The 23050-nt window shown below is 42.3% G+C and overlaps 1 protein-coding gene across 2 annotated transcripts in view; it reads left to right on the top strand.

Moving 5' to 3' along the window:
• Positions 1 to 22833, top strand: part of ell (elongation factor RNA polymerase II) — a 53138-nt gene extending 30305 nt beyond the window's left edge. For both annotated transcript variants that reach the window (XM_037769645.1, XM_037769646.1), the window contains exons 3-12: positions 4104 to 4225; positions 6477 to 6640; positions 9163 to 9413; positions 9506 to 9630; positions 16204 to 16270; positions 18752 to 19367; positions 19724 to 19790; positions 20709 to 20880; positions 20993 to 21037; positions 21925 to 22833. In XM_037769645.1, the coding sequence (XP_037625573.1) occupies positions 4104 to 4225; positions 6477 to 6640; positions 9163 to 9413; positions 9506 to 9630; positions 16204 to 16270; positions 18752 to 19367; positions 19724 to 19790; positions 20709 to 20880; positions 20993 to 21037; positions 21925 to 22044 (1749 nt within the window). In that variant the 3' untranslated portion in view covers positions 22045 to 22833. The remainder of the gene's footprint in view (positions 1 to 4103; positions 4226 to 6476; positions 6641 to 9162; positions 9414 to 9505; positions 9631 to 16203; positions 16271 to 18751; positions 19368 to 19723; positions 19791 to 20708; positions 20881 to 20992; positions 21038 to 21924) is intronic.
• Positions 22834 to 23050: the final 217 nt, after the last annotated feature.

The following is a 23050-nucleotide window of genomic DNA, read 5'->3' as shown; positions in this document are numbered from 1 at the left end:
TCAGCTCTTCAGGGGGGGTTTCAGACTGTCCTTTGTGATGGCAGTTTAACAGTTTGGTTTTTATGCCGCCTCCACCAGCGACAGGCGTGGCCGGAGGCATTATGTTTTCAGGTTATACGTCCATCCGTCCGGTCCATTCTCGTGAATGCAATATCTCAGAAACGCTTGGAGGGAATTTCTTCAAATTTGGCGCAAACGTCCACTTGGATTGAATTTGGTGGTCAAAAAGGTCACTGTGAACTCATAAAACACGTTTTTGCCTAGAATTAATTTATTATTATGACAATTTCACACAAATATCTAATAGGATAAAATGATGAAGTGGTGACGTTCTGGACAGACATGGATGTAAAGTAGGGCTGTCTGTTGGCAAGAATCTGGCGATACAATACGTATCATGATATAGGGGTAACGATTCAATATATTACGATACTGTAAAGAAGGTGATATTTTGCGATTTGTTTTTGTTTGTTTTTTCAAATCTAATTTTAGTAAAACTGTCCTAGTATAAAGGCACACCAGCATATGTATGAAATAAATCTGAGTAAAGAAAAAGTCACTGTGAAATGGCTACTATGGGGACTAACATCCTTACAAATGGAATACAGTTGGGCTCATGGGACCCACAAGAGTCTCAGCTTTACAGTGATAAATACAGTGAGTAATTTATGTAATTCCAAACTGTTTAGGGACCCCAGTATGCAGAAATATTCAAACACACCATTTTAGAATAGGTGACAATAACACATTTGTACTGCATGCAAAAACTACTTGTTTTTTGCCCCAAACTGCATGTGATTATCATAAAGTGGGCATGTCTTTAAAGGGGAGACTCGTGGGTACCCATAGAACCCATTTTCATTCACATATCTTGAGGTCAGAGGTCAATGGACCCCTTTGAAAATGGCCATGCCAGTTTTTCCTCTCCAAAATTTAACGTAACTCTGGAGTGTAATTTAACCTCCTTTGTGACATGATAATTTGGTACATGGTACCAATGGATTCCTTAGGTTTTTCTAGTTTAATATGATGCCAGTATCTTCATTCTAGCTTTAAAACTGAGCCCGCTATAATCTCAAGAAAGACAGAATAGCGTCCGGGTCAATACCGGGCAATATTTGCGTATCTATATTTTCTTCCAACCCTAATGTAAACTGCAACCTAACTGGTTGGTGGTGGCGTACAACCGCGAGGCGATAATTCTAGTTTTACCACTGCTGCCAAAAATATCAATTGTTGGAAATGTATTGATGATTAAAAAAAAAGGAAAATTACTATGATAATAGTTGTATATTTAAATTATAACAGTTATTAATTTATCTGTATGAGGTAGACTGCAGCAGAGGCATTGTGTGTGTGTTATGTTATGTTATGTTATGTCATGTTATGTTATACTGGAGCATTATGGATAACAGAGCACAGGTCTTCCAGCAGGGTAAATAAAGGACATTGTATTTATTTATAGTCGGCCACCTGCAGCCTTCACACGTGTTGGGACCTTCGGTAAACAGAGCTGAGCTGCCTGCAGTCTGACCGCATGTCGGTCCCAGCAGCACCAGTGAAGAAGAAGCCAGTGAGTCACAGGCTGAGCCTCTGATCTGGGTTAGGTCAGTAACAATGAGCTGCTCGCTGGTCCAGAGGACCCGTACTGGGGATCCAAACCCATCTAATTCAGCTTTCTTTTGTTACCCCGGCTCAGTGTGATGCACAGTCCTTGGCTGTGACACCGCTTGAATTCATGCTCATGAAAACAGAGCTGAGCAGGGGGTCAGCCTGCCAGGCCCTCCTGGAAACACAACCCTCTGCCGGCCTCATACCGTTAGTCTTCAACTACTTTAAACTGCTGTTTTTCTCTTCAGGACTTGTCAAATTAATTCACTTGAACACACGTCCTAATGATAGGGTGTTGAAACTATTTCGAGGTGGGATCAGGTAGACTCAAGTGGCAAGGCAATGTTTCATTGCCACCGCCTGCTTTCTCTAAAATTACTGACATGCCTCTCTGCACTATATTGAAATGTTAACCATGTTCACTAAAGGCTGGCCCACACTAACAGATGTTGAAAATGTGAGAGACCCCTCACATAACGACGTTATGATAAATTTAACAGTTGTTCCTATAGTGTGTTGTGAGCAACGATTTGGCCAAAACAGCACACCACTAGGGATGTCACGGTGAGGACAACACCAGTTTCCGATTACACCGGACTTTTTACAATAAAAGACGGCACTCAATATATGTAGAGCGCTTATTTTGATCTTTAGCGTTGGATGGCGGTGTTTGGCCTCTCCGGTCTAGCTTTCGCTGCGAGGCTGCAGGTTTCCACCACCACGATGGCCTCATTAACGTTATGGTTCCCTCATGGCATTGGGTTTAAATCCAAAGTATTGCCAAATAGGCGCTTTTGCTTTTCGCTATGACACCAAATCCTCCGCCATCATCTTGTCTGTCAACACACTCTCTCATTCCGTGTGTGTGAAATCTGACTCCTGCTAATCTGAGCTGAGACTCTGTACAGAGCAGACACTTTCACTTTCAGACTGTAGCGTTCGTCATCTAACTATCTATTGATAACACGCCGCTGATACGCCAAAATCAACTAAATGGGTTTTATTACTATAAAAAAAGGAAAACGAAGGTGGAGGTAACACCGACTACCGCGGCATGCCTACACACCACACACTAACAGATTCCATTCATGACCAACAAGAGTCCCGACAAAAAAAAAAAAAGGAAATCTCGCAAAATATCTCGCGATCAAACGTGACTTTAGTTCAAACAGACATGGTGGACGAAGGGCAGAAAGAATGTAAGTTCTTGCAATACTTGGTACTGAAAATTCACGAAGGATGGATGGAGACCTGTTTAATAAACACTTGCGTTGTTGCCACAAATTAACAAGTTGACCCTCCATTTCTGAGGTCCATCTTACTACCACTTTATGCTTCACGTTTTGCATTAGCTCATTAGCCGCAGCCGCCATGACAGCAGTTTGTGTCCTTCCGCTTCATCAGCTTGATTCACAATTGGCTATCGTTCTTTCCCACGTGACTGCGTCATCGGCTGTCCTCGGTGTTCCCAACACACAACAGGATAGGATATACAATCATAAATATTGAACATGTTTGAACATGTTTAATATTTATGATTTGAAATCGGTGCAGCAAGGATGGACTTCCGAGACGATAGGGGAATGTAAAAAAAACTTTTAACATATCTCACACCAAAGGAATATCTGGAAAAATAATCTTTAGAACCATCAAAAAATCAGGGCTTTGCTGACGATTGTCAGGAGGGGGGAATTGGGTCCAAAATCAGCTTGAGTGCATAAGTGCAAGATGTATTTTATGTCAAAAATGCAGCATCTGCATCCCAGTTGTCACTTGTCAAATGATTTCCTCCATTTAAACAAATTGTCCAGCAGCTGTCTGATTAGAGGTTAGTTAACTTCCTCTGTAGTCTTCTGAACGTAACACCTGTAGTGTGGGAGGATTCTGGGGGTGGAATAGGATAACTGTGTCGAAGGCCAGAGACTGCACAAATACCTATCCTCGTTGTTCTTCTGTTATAGTCATTTACCTGTGGTTGCCTGCAGTGCACAGACTATCCTCGCAGAAATAAGCTGGAGGAAGACGAGGCAGCGGATTTTTGCTGCATTTTGTGAGGTTTTCAGTGTTTTTGAAGCCAGCTAGAAAATGCCTGGGGCTTACTCACAGCTTTGCCGAGTCAGAGCCAGGTTCCCAAGGAATAGAGCGCTGGTATTTGTTTATAGTACTGAATACATCATAAAGAAAAATGAGTGTGTTCGTCAAGTGAGAGTCTACAAATAGGGTGTGGAGTGCAGTTAGTCATCCTCTCTTAGTGCTTGTCTAAAAAGTGTCTTACTGATTGATGTTAATAATATACAGCTCCAAAAAAGAATGGAGAAAACACACATGTATGAAAGCGTGGTCACAAATGTAGCTATTATTGAACATAGCTTTGAGATTTATTAAGAGTAGGTTGGAGCTTTGAGGCCTTGTTCTGACACCAAATAATTAAGAACAGGAACATCTCATGTTGTTTTCATGATGTTCATGTTTTTCTTCTTTGTCTTCAACAGAAAATTTCAATACCACGGTCAGAAAATTCCAGTGAACTGCAAACGTTTACTTTCTACCTGTCGAATGTGGGCAGAGATAACCCCCAGGGCAGCTTCGACTGCATCCAGCAGTACATCACCAGGTGAAAACAAACACTCACTTTCACTCCTCTTTCTCTTTTATGAAATGTGTGCAACTAATTCTTCTTTTGCACAAAAAATGATTCAATAAATAATGTCAACAGTAATATATATATATATATATATATATATATATATATATATATAATGTGGGGATGCATTTGGATGCCGTCTCTGAGCTCTGTGTAAATAATCAGCAGTCTTTGGACGGAGTTACCTAATGAGTTTTTCCAGGTAGACAATCTGTTTGTTTAACATAGTACTGACCGGAGGTGAATCACCAACAAGCTTCTCAGTGATGTTTAAAGGGCCAGTGTGTAACAATTAGGGGGATCTATTGGCAGAAAGTGAATATAATATTGATAACTCTGATTTCTTTAGTGTATAATCACCTGAAAATGAGAGTCGGCATGTTTTTGTTGCCTTAGAATGAGCCGTTTATATCTACATAGGGAGCGGGTCCCTTCTCCAGGGAGTCCGCCATGTTGCACCGCCACCAGGGTTTGAAATTAGCACCAGCCACCAGCCAAATGTTTGTAAAGTATGCAAGTGACAGCTAGATTTGCTTTATTCACCAGCCCAAAAAAAACAATGGTAATATATTGAGTGGCTGGTGGGTTTTGGAATCCACCAGCCTCAGTGGCCACCATGTTTCAACAGTAGCCCAGAATGGACAAACCAAACACTGTTAACTTTTCCTGCTTGGGCAAGAGTCAATCACTTTACTCGCTCCCGTTGCCACCGCTCTCTCTCTCTCGCTTCACCACTCACTTCCCACATACACACACACACTCTACGCACTGGCTCTAGAGAGGGCCATTTGCGTTTTCACGTCGGCCACCGTAGCAATCCTACACGCTTGGCACAAGTTCTAATTTACAACCTCACCGCTAGATATCGCCAGATCCTACACACTGTTCCTTTAACAGAAACCTCTGATCAACACAATCTGGACTTTGGTTCCAAGTAGAAGCTTCTACAGTAAATGGAAAGATGTAGGGCTGTCCCCTCGTTTTGGTCGCTTTGTTGTTTTTCATGCTTTTGACGTAAATGACGTATTTCTAAGAAACTTATGAGCACATCTCTGGTAAACACAAGATTTAAGAAACTCAGTTTTACAAATCTGTCGATTAAATAAACTAATCGATTAGTCGGCAAAATCGTATGATATTAGTCGACTAAGAATTTCTGGGGTCGAGGACGGTCCTAGAAAGATGCAAGGTTTATTGGCATTACACTGGTAGATAATGTTCTTGCCCTATTTATTTTTAATAAAATAATTGAAGGTAATACAGGCAAGTAACACGCAATGTTCAATAAAATCCAAAGTTTTTGATATATTTGCAGTGTAAATTAAAATAAGTATTTTTAACTTTAATATTTGCAGTACTTGCTCTTGCTGCAGGTGTTTTGTGTAGTAGCAGTTGCAATGACACAAGACCTGCTTATGATATGGGTCCATCCCCTTCTATGCATCAAGCCCATTAACCTTGTTCTGCACACTTTCTCTGGCCTAACAAGCTAAAACAAAATGCTGACTCAATGAAACCAATAGGACCAGATGTCAGTGTTGAAAGGGAAGGAAGTAAAACAACAGAATGGGGAACAACAAGAATCCTCTGTCTCTCTCCGACTGTCCCAAGTTTCTGACCCCATTATTCTGAAAATATTTTTAACAAGTGGGTCAGGTGGAGTTCATCCACATCTCTGACTGGATCCTAATCAACCTTGAGTTCCAATCTAAAGCCCAAATGACAGCGCTCAGCTTCCACCGGCTGCGCCAGCGCCATCTCATTTTCTGCCAAATCCTCATCGAAGTGGAGGGGAATCAAAGAGAGCCGGAAAGTCGGGAAAGAATGGGATTTGATGCGGCAGTGAGTCGTACTGTGGGAACCCACAGTTGGATGGAAATTGAAAAAATAATAGTTGTGCCCTCGGGGTGTTTAATGGATCTCATCTGGGCAGGAATGCGCAGAGAAGGGACGGGTTATTGAAAGTAGTGAGAGATTTAAGGTTAATGCTGAGAATTAACTTGTAGTAATGGGTTGATGTTCGGTATTTTAAAGTAGCATGCCCTAAATTATAACATGATACTGGTTTATTTCCTGTCTATCTCAAATAACTGTCAAACTAATCATGTAGCACCTTCAAAATAAGTAGCGATTCCCCTCCGGTCTTTTTCTCTTTCTGTTGAAACTTCTTGTCACTCAATCCCTGTGTTCCTCTCTCACCATCTCCTCTTTGTGTTGGCAGTGAAGGGAGCATTCAGCTGGATTGTTTGGGTGGGATCCAGGACAAGATTACAGTATGTGCCACAGACGACTCCTACCAGAAGGCCAGGGAAAACATGGCCCAGGTCGAGGAGGAGACTCGCAGTAGGAGTGCCATCGTCATCAAGCCTGGGGGAAGATTCGTAGGTGAGGAGACCTGATGGCACAGACGCATGCAGACCACCAAATATGCAATCATTTTCTCAGTCACAGATCTGTATTTAATAATAACTCAGCTTTTTGGTTGATGGAAAAGAGGTATTTCCATTTAAACACCATAAATGTGTTTGGAGTTAACCATTGGGCTACCTCAGGGTCTGAGAAGTGAAGTCAATGCTGAAGTGCCTTAAACTTGCATTCTTTCTAAAAAGCCAGCAACAGGCCACTCCTCTGGTTGCAAAAATAAGTTTGATTGTATAGAACGCTGCAGGGATGACGTATTTTTGTAGGCCAACCAGGAAGTTAGCATCGCCCTGGGTTCCTTTTGACAAAAAGCCAATGGGATTTTTCCATCGGATGTTGGATTATTACAGAAAATAAGCTCTGTGGCAAACACACGTTTATGATACTTACAAGTTTTGTTCAGCAAGATAATCTTCTCACATGAACACCACTTTTATGATTTTTGAAGTGTGAATGTAATCACCAGAAGTTGTCCGGTCCGGGAGTTGTCCATGTTTTCGTCTTACAGCTTTAACCTTTTCACAGGGTGTTTTCAGTTCATGAAAGTTAATTATAACCTTTTTGGTCGACTGAAAACGTCTTATTCAGCATTCGGTTGTACTTAGCTCCACCCTCTGGTGTCACTTCTGGTTGTAAAAAAAACACCATGGCGATGGCAAAAATGACAAACTGAAGACTTTAAAACAGCACACCACAAACCAATGGGTGACGTCACGGTGACTACGTCTATTTCTTATAGACCGTATAGTCTATGGGAAGAGGTATTTCCATATAAACACCATAAAGGTGTCGGGAGTTAACAGGCATGAAGAGACTGGAAGTATTTCTGTACCCTGCAAACAGCCAAATGGCCCGTGTGTTTGTGTAGCCTTTCTCTGCTGTTGAATGAGTTCACATTGCACCAGACAGGTTGTTTGGGTCCGGGGCTGAATGGCGGAGGGCCAGCACACTGCCAGCATGCCTCATCTGTAACCAGGACTTTATTCAACTCGATGGTGGTTGCTTCCTCAATGGTCAAACAGTTAATGCACCACATGCACACTGATCTCCCTAGCCCCATGAATGTAAATTTAAACACACAGAGGCAGAAATGTCACCGGGCATAACACATCAACTCCTTGTTTTGGTCTCTGACCTGCACTATAAAACACATCGTGCTCCAGCTGCAGTAGAAAAACCACAGCAGCCCTGCCTCACTGCCTGCAAAGAAAGAAATCCAGTGTGAGCCTATTCACTGTTCAGCAGTGAGTCAGAATATGTCTAGTCCCCGTGTGCCGTGGAGCCAAACAGCATTTCGCTCTCAGTAGGAGGCAACACAAGATTCAGTGTGAATCACCTGAAAAAAGGTGTCAGTGGGAGAAGGTGATGATAGCTGCTGTTTGTAATGGAAGGTGAGTTCAGGTGGATGTGGCGGCAGTAAAGATCAGTGCATGATATATTGTTTTTTGAGTCATCTACAAGTTCCCTCAGCCACTATCAGTCACTGAGAGAGAAGATGTTGACAGAAATAAATATACTGCTTGTCGAGATTATAGTTATTTTCTGTTCTTAAGAAAACAAGCAAACATTGGCTGTCAGCCAAAAAGTCATTTGAGTCCTTTTCTAACAGCACATTTGTTTCAGTGCTAAATTTCCTCCTGTGATTTAAATTCTTAGTAAACTGTACAAACTATTTTTTCTTTAGAATGACAACCTTAAAAATTAGTTCGTAAGATAAAATTAAATTATTGATTATCAAATAGAAATTAGATTTCTGTTAGGGCTGTCAATCAATGAAAATATTTAATCGCATGTTTGTCCATAGTTGATCGTGATTAATCACACATTTTTTATCTCTTCAAAATGTATCTTAAAGGGAGATTTGTCAAGTATTTAATACTCTTATCAACATGGTATTGGGCAAATATGCTTGCTTTATGCAAATGTATGTTTATATTTATTTCTGGAAATCAATTAACAACACAAAACAATGACAAATATTGTCCAGAAACCCTCACAGGAACTGCATTTAGCATACAAAATATGCTCAAATCATGACATGGCAAACTGCAGCCCAACAGGCAACAACAGCTGTCAGTGTGTCAGTGTGCTGACTTGACTATGACTTGCCCCAAACTGCATGTGATTATCATAAAGTGGGCATGTCTGTAAAGGGGAGACTCGTGGGTACCCATAGATCCCATTTTCATTCACATAACTTGAGGTCAGAGGTCAAGGGACCCCTGTGTAAGTTTGGAGTATTATATCATATTATCATATGATATCAGTATCTTCACTCTAGCTCGAGCTCCTCTGAAATATCGATTGCGTTAAAGAAATTAGTGGCGTTAAAACAAATTTGCGTTAACTTTATTATCGCATTAACTTTGATAGCCTTAGTTTCTATATTTAAAGAAAATACAGTGATGACATTGACAACTTGACGATTCCTTATCCAACTTTTCTAACGTTGTTCCTTCACTTCTGTTAACTCCTCCACACTTCAGGTAAGAAGGTCCAGATCCGGAAACCGGCACCTGGCCTCTCAGACGTCGCCCCGCTACGGAGGACATCTCGGCCCGTCATCATCTCTAGCAGTACGCTGAAGAAGGGCACACCTCAGCACAGGCCGCTCCGAGAGCGCCTCACACACCTGCTGGCCCTCAAGCCTTACAAGAAGCCTGAGCTGATCCTGAGGTTGCAGAAAGACGGCCTCTTGCCGTTAGACAAGGACTCCCTGGATAGCCACCTGCAACAGGTCACACTCACACGTTTACTGCCTCAGTTGCCTCTCAGCAGTTGCAGAGGCAAGCAGACTTACCTACAACATGCCTCTTTTTCATTCCCTAGGTGGCGAACCTGAACGGGAAAGACAACACCTTCACATTGAAGGACTTTTTGTATAAGGATATTCAGAAGGACTGGCCGGGCTACACAGAAGGAGACCAGCAGCTTCTCAAGAGAATCTTGGTCAAGTATGTCACAGATGTGCATCACTCTCACTTTAAACCCACACGTCACCCTATTCTGATGACGATTCTCAAATCAGTCTGCTGTCCTCTAAATGGTCAGTTATTTTTTATACCTCTGTACCTGCGACAGCCGTGGCCAGAGGCATTATGTTTTCGGGTTGTCCGTCTGTCCCACCCAAGCTCGTGAACGCGATCTCTCAGGAATGCCTGGAGGGAATTTCTTCATATTTGGCACGAATTGAATTGAATTTTATTTCTGGTCCGGTTCCTGTTCACTCTGACTTTTTACAAACAAACCAGAGGAGTAAACATGAAGTTATACAGATGTTGATTGGACAGTTTTGGCGATTGTCATCCTGCATCATCAGGACCCACGTGGGGAAATCAAATTCCGGTGACTGACAGAATTTTATGCAGCATTTTCACGCTCCCAAGATTGTGCGAATGCATAGTCCAAACGTTGGGAACGCACGGACCCACGCATGATCGGCGTACTGTGAGATGGCTGTCACACACTTTTTAATGGAGTTAATGAACTGACAAAGTACACAGAGTTGTAAACGAGCATAGTAGCTTTAACAGCTTTTGACATATTATTCAGGGAAAATGCCCACGCTAACGTGCTTGTATACATGGCCTTCAATACTGATCGCTTCCTGAACAGATTTCAGGATCAGTAGATGGATTTATTAGTAGTTTAGCGTTGAATAATAATTCTAAAATCACATATCTGTTATCATTAAATCCTGTGGTTGGTTAGTTTGCTTTCACACTACAAACAAACCGCATCAGAGTCCGCTTGGAACCACCTCTTCAGGCTGTCTCGGTTTGTTTGTTTTGTTCCTCACCAGGGTTCAATTGACAGCTTCCACACCAGTCCAAATGAACCGTACCATCCGGGCAAACGGATCTGAGTTTGTTTTAAGCCAACCAAACAGGTTAGATGTGAAAGCACCCGTAGCCTCTGAGCAACAAGCTGATACTGTAGTATTGCATTTCTAAAGAAACTTTGGTTATATCTGATATACTTCTATTATATTTGCTTTAACTGGGTTGACTAATCTCAAGTTACAAGTCAGGGTGTTGTGGAGTTTGGGTTTGTGATACTGCAGAGCACCTTGTTTTGTTGTTTGTGTCGATTCTGTGGCGAGGGTGAGGACACAGGGTGGTGGCTCTGGTATGTAAGAATTGTAGTGCTGCTGCAATTATGAGTTCTAGAGAAACGTCCTTCCATAAAGGAACGACAAGTATGCATGCAAAATCTTTCCCCTTTTTAATATCTTGTTACATAACCAATTATGGTATATGAGATATGATTATGTAATACATAAATTATCCCCAGGAAGTTTTCTGTGTGCTCTACTGTTGTGTTTGTTGACAGCATGAGCTGCTGGCCTTCTTCCCAGTGGAAAAATCTGTTTTCTCAGGATCTGGGACACTAAGGAAAAGCAAGCTCCCAGCTAGCTAAATATAGAGCAGGCAGCAATGCTCCACTGCTCAGTTTGTGTTTACGTAGTGGACTCAAGAAAAGCTCCTGTTCTCTATGATAAGCTTAGTTTTACCTGTGGTACAACAGTGAAGGCAGCTTAGAGTGTCAACACTGAGTGACCAGAAGAATGCAATAACCCTGCAACAGATACTACCTTATATACTGACCTGAAATGTCCAGCTTTTTTTGAGACTGCTACTGACATAGTTTTATAGTATGTGTGTTGTATTGGGCTTTTGAAATGTGCTTTGGGTATTTTATTCTCCTCATTTGCATATTTAGAGAACTAAATGCCTCACAATTAGGGCTGTCAGTGTTAACGCGTTAACGCAAATTTGTTTTAACGGCACTAATTTCTTGAACGCATTAACGCAAGTTGAGAGTTTTAGGTTGTATCGGGCTAGAGTGCAGATACTGGCATCATATGAAACTACAAAACCTAAGGAGTCCATTGGTACCAACCATGTCATACTAGCTTGTCACGAAGGAGGCTAAATTACGCTCCAAACTTGCGCTGAATTTTGGTGAGGAAAAACTGGTATGGCCATTTTCAAAGGGGTCCCTTGACCTCTGACCTCAAGATATGTGAATGAAAATGGGTTCTATGGGTACCCACGAGTCTCCCCTTTACAGACATGCCCACTTTATGATAATCACATGCAGTTTTGGGCAAGTCATAGTTGCCATGTTATGATTAGATCATATTTTGTATGTTAAATGCAGTACTTGTGAGGGTTTCTGGACAATATTTGTCATTGTTTTGTGTTGTTAATTGATTTCCAATAACAGATATATACATACTTTTGCATAAAGCAAGCATATTTGCCCACTCCCATGTTGATAAGTATATTAAATACTTGACAAATCTCTCTTAAAGGTACATTTTGAACAGATAAAAAATGTGTGATTAATTTGCGATTAAATATTTGAATTGATTGACAGCCCTACTCACAATATAATTAGTATGATAACACAAACTACAGCCTTTCTGGCACATGCCAGTGCCATTAGAAGTTTAAAAACAGTTTCACAAAGTTAGTATTTATTAAAGTACTGTTGTATTGCATTACAGTGTACTTGGATTTAAATTGTTCTGGCCACTCTGTGCAATGCATGCTTATTGACACGTACTTGCACTTTGTTTGTGTGTCTCTACTTTGAGCTCTTTTTGTGAGTTTATCAGCTGACTAACAACCATAGCCTCCCCCCTAATACCACCTCCCCCTCCCCAGCTCCTCCAGAGTTTCAAGCTAATGCGGTCAGTCACGCAGGAGTAGCACAGCAACACGACTGGAACGCACATGATGCAACAGTGTTCCAGCACATGCTGATCCGTGTGTGAGGTGGCACCCGTCCAAGGTTCAGCCATATCGGTCGGCCTGCTGTCTCACTCGTAGCTCCTGCCTGTCTATCCGACTGTCCCCACCACACACACACACCCTGAGTGAACTAGGGTGGGGCTTTGACAAAACTCGGTGTACCCAACTGCCCCCTTCTGATGATGCCGTCAGCTGTGACAGCAGCATCTCTGCATGTGCAAAGTGCTCTTTAACGTGTCAGATTATAATGTCATGTTTGTAGCAGTGGCTTCTTTGTTCGCATCGTTAAATCAGAGCTATGACTGTCTGTTCAAGCCAGCACATTGAGATTCAGCTTTAAAGGGGACATATCATGCTCCCTTTCAGGTTTCTACCTGTATTTTGTGTTTCTACTAGAACATGTTTACATGCGTTAATGTTTAAAAAAACACTTTATTTTTCTCATAGTCTGTCTGAATACAGTATACCTGTATTCACCCTCTGTTTGAAACGCTCCGTTTTAGCGCCTGTCTCTTTAAGAAGCCCAGTCTGCTCTGATTGGCTAGTGAGAAAAATATGGTGCACCTTTGCAAAGGTAGTTCTCAAGCTGTGGGTGGAGATACTCCTAGATGTATATACATAGATGCCGCATTGGCCTTTGTATCGTACGTCAACGTCACCGCCATATTGTGGAGGTCACGAAAAATGTCAGCTCCCCCGCTCACTTGTATGTGTTTACAGGCCAGTCCTGACCTCCCCAATATGGCTTACGTATCGTAGCAACGGGCTGAAGCGGCAAATGCAGTATCGAAGTATATATATCTATGGGGATACTAAGATGGGCTCTGTATATTCTAATGAGTCTGCATGTGACATAGGAGGGGGAGACAAATCTGAATGGCTTGTTGAATCACATGTTTTCTGATCTAGGCAGCCCACCCGTTTGTGGGTTGGTAGGCACTCCAGATACTCAAATGTATGTGAACAAGCACTGAGAAAGTGAGCTTTTCCTGATATGTACCCTTTAAGTGATTCATTCTTAACTGTTTGTGAATATGAGCTGTTTAAAACAAGACTGGATCAGCAGGTTGGTTGTCAAGCTGAGAATTAACTTTGTCTTGGCTTAGTTTGTTAAACACTCTTCATCATGGTTGGATAGCTGTTGCTTGGCGCAGCTCTTTTGTTTTGACACTTGTGCTGTGTGACAGATTAATCTGGTACACAATGAGGTCAGGGTTTAGTGCGTCATAATCAATCTGAGGCTCTGTTGTTCACACCTGGCACCGAGATGGTTCTTGGCTCTAAATACAGGTGTGTGTGTGTGTGTGTGGTACGAAAACAAGTAGTGCAGAATGTCCCTGATCCCGTTGAATGACCTTGTAGTCAAATTTGTGGTCTGCTTATTGTCTTGATAAACCAACAACATCCATGCCCAAAGTGAGCTGCAGCACCATATTCTGTCTCTCTCGCTTTTTCTTTGTCACTGTAGAGTGTCATGCCACTTTCTCAATCGTCTTGAACTGAGCTGCCAAATCTGTTCAACCATTAAATAAACATGCAGTGAGATTACACGTATTCTTCTGCAGAGAAGAAAAAGACAGCAGAATTGGACTATGAAACTTGTAAACCGATTTAATGATTGAAGTCTCTCCCTGTCCGTTTTTCAACATGAAGTGTGTGGTTATGATAAAGTGCTGCTTTTGTCAAGTAGGCCCTCATTTGCTCTGTTGTCATAGCTACCCACTCAGCCTCACAAAGCAACCGTTGTAACTTGTTTTTAATGTCCTCATACATCTGTAGAATTAGCTTGTTGCTGAAGAAATGGCAGCTACGTAGTTTGTACTTTTTGGTCTTGTACTTTTGCTCAAGTATTTTCAAGCTCTTAAGGGCACAAATCTATGGAGTCAGATCAGTCTCAGTATATATGAATGCACACAGAAGGGTTCACAGATGTATTTTGTGATTTTATATATAAATGGCTCTCCACAAAAATATTTTTCAATGCACACACAAATAGTTATCGTTGTATATAAATGTAAAAAGAAAAATCCACATATAAAAAAATAAAAAATATTCCTGATGCGAACACAAATATTTTTTGTTTTAAATACATGTCATCAAAATCCACAAATATAATAGTATTTGCAATTTTCATCAAAAACATGTTTATTTGGATGTTGTTACATGTATTTAAAACAATAAATAAATAAGAAATTAAGAAATAAATAAGAAATTTCTTGTTTTAAATACATGTAACATCCAATTACCGTATGTTTTTGATGAAAATTGCAGAATACTTTTAAATACATATATTTGTGGATTTCTATTACATTTATTTAAAACAAGAAATCATAAAATATATATATATTTTTTTTATCTGTGATCTGTCATCCTCCGCTGCTGTTTACACAAGCAGAGCGTGTTAGCTCGGCGGCTAGCAGCTAACTGTAAACACGTGTAAGTTATTTAGTTGAGTTGTGAATGCCTTTTAAATGACTAAAGCTAGCAGTAGGCTGTGTAGTCTCACTGTTTAGGTTAGTTTGTCATGTATCTTACTGGTATACTGATCAGCTGGCTGAGACGAAGCAGCCCCCCCTCTACCAGCCCTAACGTTACCTGATGAGTGACATCAGCAGAGGACAGGAGGAAGGACTGATACTGACTGATGGAGGACAGGAGGACAGAGGACAGGAGATAGGACTGATACTGACTGATGGAGGACAGGAGGAAGGACTGATACTGACTGATGGAGGACAGAGGACAGGAGGAAGGACTGGAACTGACTGACAGAGGACAGGAGGAAGGACTGATACCATAACAAATTTAACTACAGGGCAAACAACAGCATTGTTTTGCATTTTATGTCTTTTGAATAAAAGGCTACTTTTTCAGTCATATATTTTCATCATTCAAGTTTTGTTGAAGGGACTGTTTGTAAGAATCAGAAATTGCTTGTTAACAGCGACACCTGTGGCCATTAAGTCAACAAAAGTCAGCGTCGGCCTCGCGCTTGTGCTCACTCTACATAGACATGAACGAGCATCGGTCAAAACAGTGAGGCGACACACGTCTAAAAGCACAATATCACTCTTTATTTCACCTGCTTGGCAGTAATGTTAGCTGACCAGACGAAGGTCTCTCCATGAATCAGTGCTGATCCTAGTGTTGGCTTTTTCTGCCTCAGCCTCCCAACCACGGCCGGAGGGAAAAGGGGAGACACTGGAGTTTTGGTCGGAGACGATAACGTTTCTCGCTGCGGAGCCCCGTCACTTCACAAGACACGGGAAACCTCGTTTGGTCTGGAGGAGCTGAAGCATTTATTTCTGCACAAACGTCCACTGTACATTCACTAGATATTCTCAGAGCTAAACTAACTCTTCTGCAGTGTGTAGTGTGCGCACATGCACGTGAGGTGGAGCAAGCTGAGGGAGTGAGAACGAGCGCGGTGTGTGAGTGAAGGCAAGCAGGAAGGCAGAGTACAGCAGAGACTCCGGCCCTGGAGACCAAAGCTACAGTCTCCCCCGCGTCCTCCAACCGCGGCCAACACTTTTTTTTGCAAGACGGGCTTCACTAGATAGAACTTTGCGGTTTTGGTGCTTCCGTGTAGTTTGTGTTGGAGTCTTGTCTGAACACCGCAGCCACACACGAGCGCGCATGGGACACCGACCCACAATACGTGTAAGAAGTTACAAACGGTCCCTTTAAAATTATTGTTATAATATCGTATCGTGAGCTGAGTGAATCGTCACACTCCCTTGTGTTCATACATGCTTGTGTTCCCTCTTGTAGGAAACAGAGCTGTGCCCCTCCACTGGAGAGCCCGCCCAAAGAGCTGGCTGGCAGCTCGCCATCTCAGGTGAGCTTCCTGTTCCCTCCTCTAACCTCTCTCTCTCACTTCCGCACACTTCTTTATTGCTAAGCTGCCTCTCTGCTCTCACTTTCCCAGTTGTGCAGTAAACTCCTCTTCCCCCTGTGGCTAGCAATGGATGACATTCTCGTGAAATTTTCAGAATTGTGAAATGTCAAAGCCCCAGTCAATTTTATCTTTATAGCCCAATATCAAAAATCACAAATTTGCCTCAGGGGGCTTTACAATCTGTACAGGATACAACACCCTCTGTCCTTTACAGTACAACCCTCTCATCAGATGAGGAAAAAACCCCCCCAAAAAAACACTTTTAACAGCATATATTGTTAAATAGGTGCATAATGTGACCAGGGATTTGATCTAAAGGGGTCAAAAAGGCATTTTTGTTTTATTTCATCCCGACTTTAAAGATGTACATGACGGCATACACAATTTTAAAGAAATTTTCAGTCTTTTGAAAATAAAATAATCCTGTGGCAATGCCTGTTATTTTCTTGAGATTTCAACGGTGCATTTATTGCATCGTTTTATTAATTTCCAGACTGAACTCACACTGCTTGTTAACTCAGTGGAGTGTAAATACGCTCTGCATACTGTAGCTAATCTTTAACCCGAGCTTGTTTGCCTTCAGCTTTTTCCAGCTGATCCAGTAGAAATGTTAGGGGAATTGAGGACAAAGATGTGTATTGGATTCTTCTTTCTGCATCTGCTAACTGGGTTGTCCCTGCAGTCTGGTGGTTTCTGGTATTTCCCAGGGAGGCTTTTCCTAAATCCTCTGGCTCCCTCCAAACTGTGTTTCCTCTCCCGGTCTTTTCAGTAAATTTCCTCTGCGGTACATGTTGTTCTGAACTGGTTCCAGTTGACCAGTTTTACTTACTAATGGTTGTTACGAGCTCTTCAAGAACATTTAAGCAAATATACATAGTTTGCATGAGTACTAAAGCGTTGTTATTAAACCAAATGGCCCCCGTGGTATCCTTCATTACCGTGAAACTCTTTTCCTCATTGCATAATTTAATTTTCCATATTCCTCGTCCTGCGGCTCTCTTTTTAGGTCAGTCCAGACTCCCGAGTTTCCCCATTGTTTACACTTCCATTAGGTAGACGGAGGTGGAGCTGCTCCGTTGATATTAATAGCTCCTTCCTCTCAGGTTCTTCTCACCTCAGACACCTACTGTATGGCCCTTCCTTTCCGCTCCCTCCCTCAGTAAACACAGTACACAAACACACAGGCAAACAGTACCCCAGGCTCTCTTTTTTAGATCCATTGGTCTACAAAGAAAGAACGCCACAGCAGGTAAAGCAGTGTGTGTAAACCTAAAGGTAGGTGAGGGATGGATCAGGGAGCGCTGCGAGGCAAACGGGGCGAGCCCACGTCCACACAAAGACGGATAAATGCGAAAAATAGCTTCAAAAAGTTTTTCCATTCACACTTGAATACAGAAACAAAAAGTAAATCTCAGTCGACATCTTTTAGTTTGAGGGGAAAAATAACATTACAGCCAACATCTGTGACTGTGGATCTCAGTTCCACTTTGTTCTGTCGCCTCAGGCCTCTCCATGATCACACATATTTGGCCCCCTGACTATACTGATACACAGCACCTGTCGGCATACGTTTTTTTCCACTCTGCAGTGTTGTTTTGTAGCAGTGTTTGGGTGTAAAAAAAAGTGTAGGAAGAGGACCAACATTGTGGGAATAGTCTAAAGGTGGGGACACACCAATCCGACATCAGAGAACTAGCGGCGATGAAGACCGACTGTTGCGTTGCCTCACGTCGACTTTGTCTTGGCTGACAAGTTGCATTTGAACACACCGCAAAGACTACAGCAGCCAACTACCACATATGATCTGTGCCTGCGTGAGATGAAATAATTCTCCACCCCAGCAGGCGGCGGTAGGCTGTATTCGTCTTTCTGGCCGTAGGCTGTAGTCTTTGCGGTGTGTTCAAACGCAACTTGTCGGCCAAGACAAAGGCGACGTGAGACAACGTCTGCCTTCATCGCCACTAGTTCTTTGATGTCGGCTTGGTGTGTCTGAGCCTTAAAGCGCCTTTGCAAGCCCAAACGGAGCTCCTCACTGGTTTTCATTGTTGCAGAACCCCAAAGCAGTCCTGTTGGGACAGCAACACAGTGATTGGGTCAGCCACTCCCAAAGAGGGCTGGGTCAAACAGGGCCCGTCTGTAATTTAATCCCTGGTGTTGTGAAAAGACGGCACAGTCCTCATATTCTCAGTGCTACTAAGAATACAGATCCTCTACTACTCTTTCTTTGGTCTTTCCTGTTGCTTTCTCCATCTATCTACTTGTACCTGATCCTCTCCTCTGTACTCGCCCTTGTCCTCTACAGCTCAGGCCATATGTGTTTGCTCTGACCTGGGCTGCACTTTTCCTCTCGCTCACTCTGAGGTGAATTCACACTGAACCCTATTTTAGGTTCTGCTACTAAAAGTGCTCTTTCTCTGCCAGAAACGGCCCGCTGCTGAATTCATCGACCCTCTCGCCAACAAAAAGCCCAGGATATCGCATCTCGCCAGCAAGGCTGCAACAGCCCCGGTCAATGGCAAGCTCAGCTCCTCCAACGGGAGAGGGGAGGCAGGTGGAGCGCAGGCAGGAGTGGCGGTTTCTATGTCAGACGGCGGCGTGACGTCTGGCTCCCAGCAGCTCCCCATGCTGGACATCCCTCGTCCTTTCGAAGCGCTGTCGGACGTCAGCAACGACTCCAGCCACAACGGGAGAGACTGTGACTCTCAGGAAGCAGCAGTGTCCGAGAGGCTCAGCCAACCTCCTTCGCTGTTGTCGGGCTCAACGGTGCTCGCCGCGCCCAGCGTCGCCACATCATCTCCTGGACACACGGGCCCGGAAGTCCCTCGGGACAAGAGTCCTTCATCCTTCAACAACAAGTCCAAGAAGAAGTCCAAAAAGCATAAAGACAAGGAGAAGAGCAAAGACAAGGAGAGGGTGAGAGAGAGGGCGCAGAAGAAGGAGAGGAAGAGTCGTGGCGAGCGTGTGCCTGAGCCGAACCGAGCCTGTGAGATTAGCCCAGGAAACCTCAAAAGCAACAGTATTCCACACAAAAGCACAGGTGAGACACACACACACACACACACACACACATCATCCTTTTCTTCTGCACAAAATGTTTTATTTACTAGATTCAGTTTCACAGCTCTTGCATCAGATAAGAGATCTTTGAATAAAAGTACTACTTTAATATGTGGATGGACACCAGTTAGTCGTCTGACCAGACTGTGACTCACTGATTAAACGGAGACCCCTGCTGTTCAGCTTTATGCCTTCAATAACCTTAAATACACACCTGCGATTCCAACTGGCATCTTTAGAGGATTAAAAAATAAATGTCTTTTAATAAATAATTATCTGCACCATGCAATTTATTCAGATTAATGCCCTTTTTTTAAATGCGTGACTTTGTTTCAGATCTGAATGGGATGTGCAACAGTACCAGTATTCCTTCGTCAGCACCTGAGGTGGCAGAGTATTTATTGTGAGTATTTAACGCAGTTGTCTTGATTTTGACTGAGGGGGAGGGCACAGTTTTAGATTTTGAAAACCCTTGGGATGAGTTGCCACTAGGACTGTCAATCAATTAAAATCGTTAATCGCGATTAATCGCACATTTTTTATCTGTTCAAAATGTACCTTAAAGGGAGACTTATCAAGTATTTAATACTCTTATCAGCATGGGAGTGGGTAAATATGTTTGCTTTATGCAAATGTATGTTTATATTTATTATTGGAAATCAATTAACAACACAAAACAATGACAGATATTGTCCAGAAACCCTCACAGGTACTGCATTTAGCATAACAAAAATGTTCAAATCATAACATGGCAAACTGCAGCCCAACAGGCAACAACAGCTGTCAGTGTGCTGACTTGACTATGACTTGCCCCAAGCTGCATGTGATTATTATAAAGTGTGCATGTCTGTAAAGGGGAGACTCGTGGGTACCCATAGAACCCATTTTCATTCACATATCTAGAGGTCAGAGGTCAAGGGACCCCTTTGAAAATGGCCACGACAGTTTTTCCTCACCAAAATTTAGTGTAAGTTTAGAGCATTATTTAACCTCCTTCGCGACAAACTAGTATGACATGGTTGATACCACTGAATTCCGTAGGTTTTCTTGTTTCATTTGATGCTAGTATCTTCACTCTAGCTTTAAAACTGAGCCCGCTACAACCTAAAAATCACAAGATGCAAAGAAATTAGTGGCATTAAAATGAATATGCGTTATCGCGTTAACTTTGACAGCCCTAGTTGGTACCTCTCATAAAGTCTCCCTCTAATAATAACCATTGTTCCTCTCACTTGTGCTAAATGCCTGAAGAGACTTATACTTTGTGACTTTCTCCCAAAAATCTCTTTTCAGTAACATTTTCTCTTTATTTCCCTCCCAGGAAGTACACAGTGATCGGCTCTCCGGAGCAGCGTCAGAGGTATAAAAACGATTTCAACGCCGAGTACAGTGAGTACCGGGGTCTGCATGCTCGGATAGAGGGCATCACCCGGCAGTTCACTGTGCATGACAATGAGCTCAAACAGCTCCATCAAGGCACAGACAAGTACAAGGTAGATACTCTAAAAAGCATGCTTGCAAATTGTTAGAAAATATTTAGATTAACTAAAAAGATGCCAGTTATATTCATACCCCTTATCCTTTTTGTTTGTGTTCTCTCCACAGACAATCCACAATCAGATACTTCAAGAGTATCATAAAATAAAAAAGGTAAGTTTAAGTCCCGCTATACATCAGACCGGCAATACGTCATCCAGAGTAGGCTCGCATGACCACGCTCCCTTTTGGGGGAATACAATCCCGCGTCCCGCATAGACGGTAACAGAGTAAAGAGAAGACGTTGAAGTTGTCTCCAAGCTTCTACTTTAAACAAACCGGTAATAGTAATAACGCTGACACATCTATAAAAGAAATGTTTGTATAACAAGAGATCAATGCATACAAACATGTCAAATTGCATGGAAGTCTATGGGATCTTCGGTTTTCTGTACCCCAAAAGGGGGCGCGGCCTTGACTTTTTGCGAAGTACCCGTATGTGCCGGTCTGATGTATGACAGATATTTGGTGCCTTCAAATGAAACTTGTGAGCTCGTGTTTACGACATGGGAAGTCGTGTACACGATATGTTTGCCGTTCAATTGGTTAAGTCGTGAGAACACCGCTGCTAAGCAACGGCAATATTAACGTTACTGGATAGAAGCCACAGAGAATAACAATTTAGCAAGCTAGCAAGCGGGTAACATAGTGCAGGAAATGCAAACACATAATGACAGAGGAAAAAGATGAGGCCGTTGAGAATACATTTTCCTCAGACATATTATACAACTACGAAGAGAAACTATATAAGTAAAATTACAATATATTAACTTATTATGCACAAAAAAAATTAACTTCCATGGCCCATTTGTGACAACTTCAACAAACACGTCACAACCCGTGAACTCGTAGCTCTCAGAAACTTTCCACCACAAGAGGAGGGCGTTCATATGGACTCATCTAGTGAACACGGTAGACACGACCCCATTTGAAGGCACCAATTGATGGCTTAAAGTTTGTAAGTATATCAGATTGTGACTCTTTTTCATATCCTTTTGCAGACTAATCCAAACTATAGCCAAGAGAAGAACCGCTGTGAATATCTACACAACAAACTGGCATATATAAAGAGACTTATTGCCGAGTACGATCAACAGCAACTAACTAAAAGTAGTGATTAGACGTTGTTTCCCTGTTGTCTCTGGAAACCAAGCAGATAAAGGAAAACTCTGGATTCCGCCTGTGCTAAAAAAAAAATGTTCACATGAAAGATGCCATGAAAGGAGTATTCCCTTCATCGGGGCCAAAGGCTCTGATGAGGACTAAGCAGGACACACAATCTTTTTCTCTCTCTTTCCTTTATTTTTCGTTTCCTTTTTTCAGAAGATGGGGTTGTGCCTAACGTGGCCAGGTCCGTCTGTGTAGTTACAATGCATCCAGAAAAAAGGTTCTGTGTGGCTTTGTTTTTTTCTCAAACATGGAAACTTTCCCACTTTCTTGGGAGATGATCCAAATAATCTTTCCTGCTTTTGAAACTGGAGGGAAGGAGGGCGGGGGAGATGGAAACTGCAGACGCCAAATGCAACTAATTTGTGATGAAATGATCAGTTTTCCCCCGTATACTGAATCGAATGGTTATGACGTTCTTCTTTTTATTTATTTTTGACACTTAAACTGGGGGAATGAGTCTGTTTTACACTCCTCAATATCAGTACTTAAACGCTGTCTCTCTTCTTTTTCTGTCCTCACATCTTGAATGTCAGCCAGTATTTTATTCAGAAGCTGCCTTGCCCATCTAATTGTCAAATCTGTTGGCGTTAATTCTATTTTTCTCTTTTAAAGAGATGCAGATATTTACTATTGATTAAATCAAGATGATGCATCTACATGCACACGGTCAGACGCAGGTTTGTGCGCTCGGCTTTTTCTTTTTCTAAACTGTCTTAACAGAGGGGAAGTGTGTGAAAGTTTCCAGTCACTCTTTGAGCTGCAGATTGTCTTTGAACACCTCACTCAGTTGTGAGCTGCAGTGCTCGTTCATCTTTTACAGCAGCGGTCCTTAACGGTTCTTCATAATGTATCAGTGAAAATAGCTCTTAATTGGTTGTCTTTCCACTTTAGGTCATGATGGCTTTTTGTAGCAATAGAATTATTCAACGTTATCTGAAGAGTTCATCGTCAGCATCA

Source organism: Sebastes umbrosus, chromosome 5, assembly GCF_015220745.1.
Source record: "Sebastes umbrosus isolate fSebUmb1 chromosome 5, fSebUmb1.pri, whole genome shotgun sequence".
NCBI lineage: Eukaryota > Metazoa > Chordata > Actinopteri > Perciformes > Sebastidae > Sebastes > Sebastes umbrosus.
This window is presented reverse-complemented; position numbering and strand designations above follow the sequence as displayed.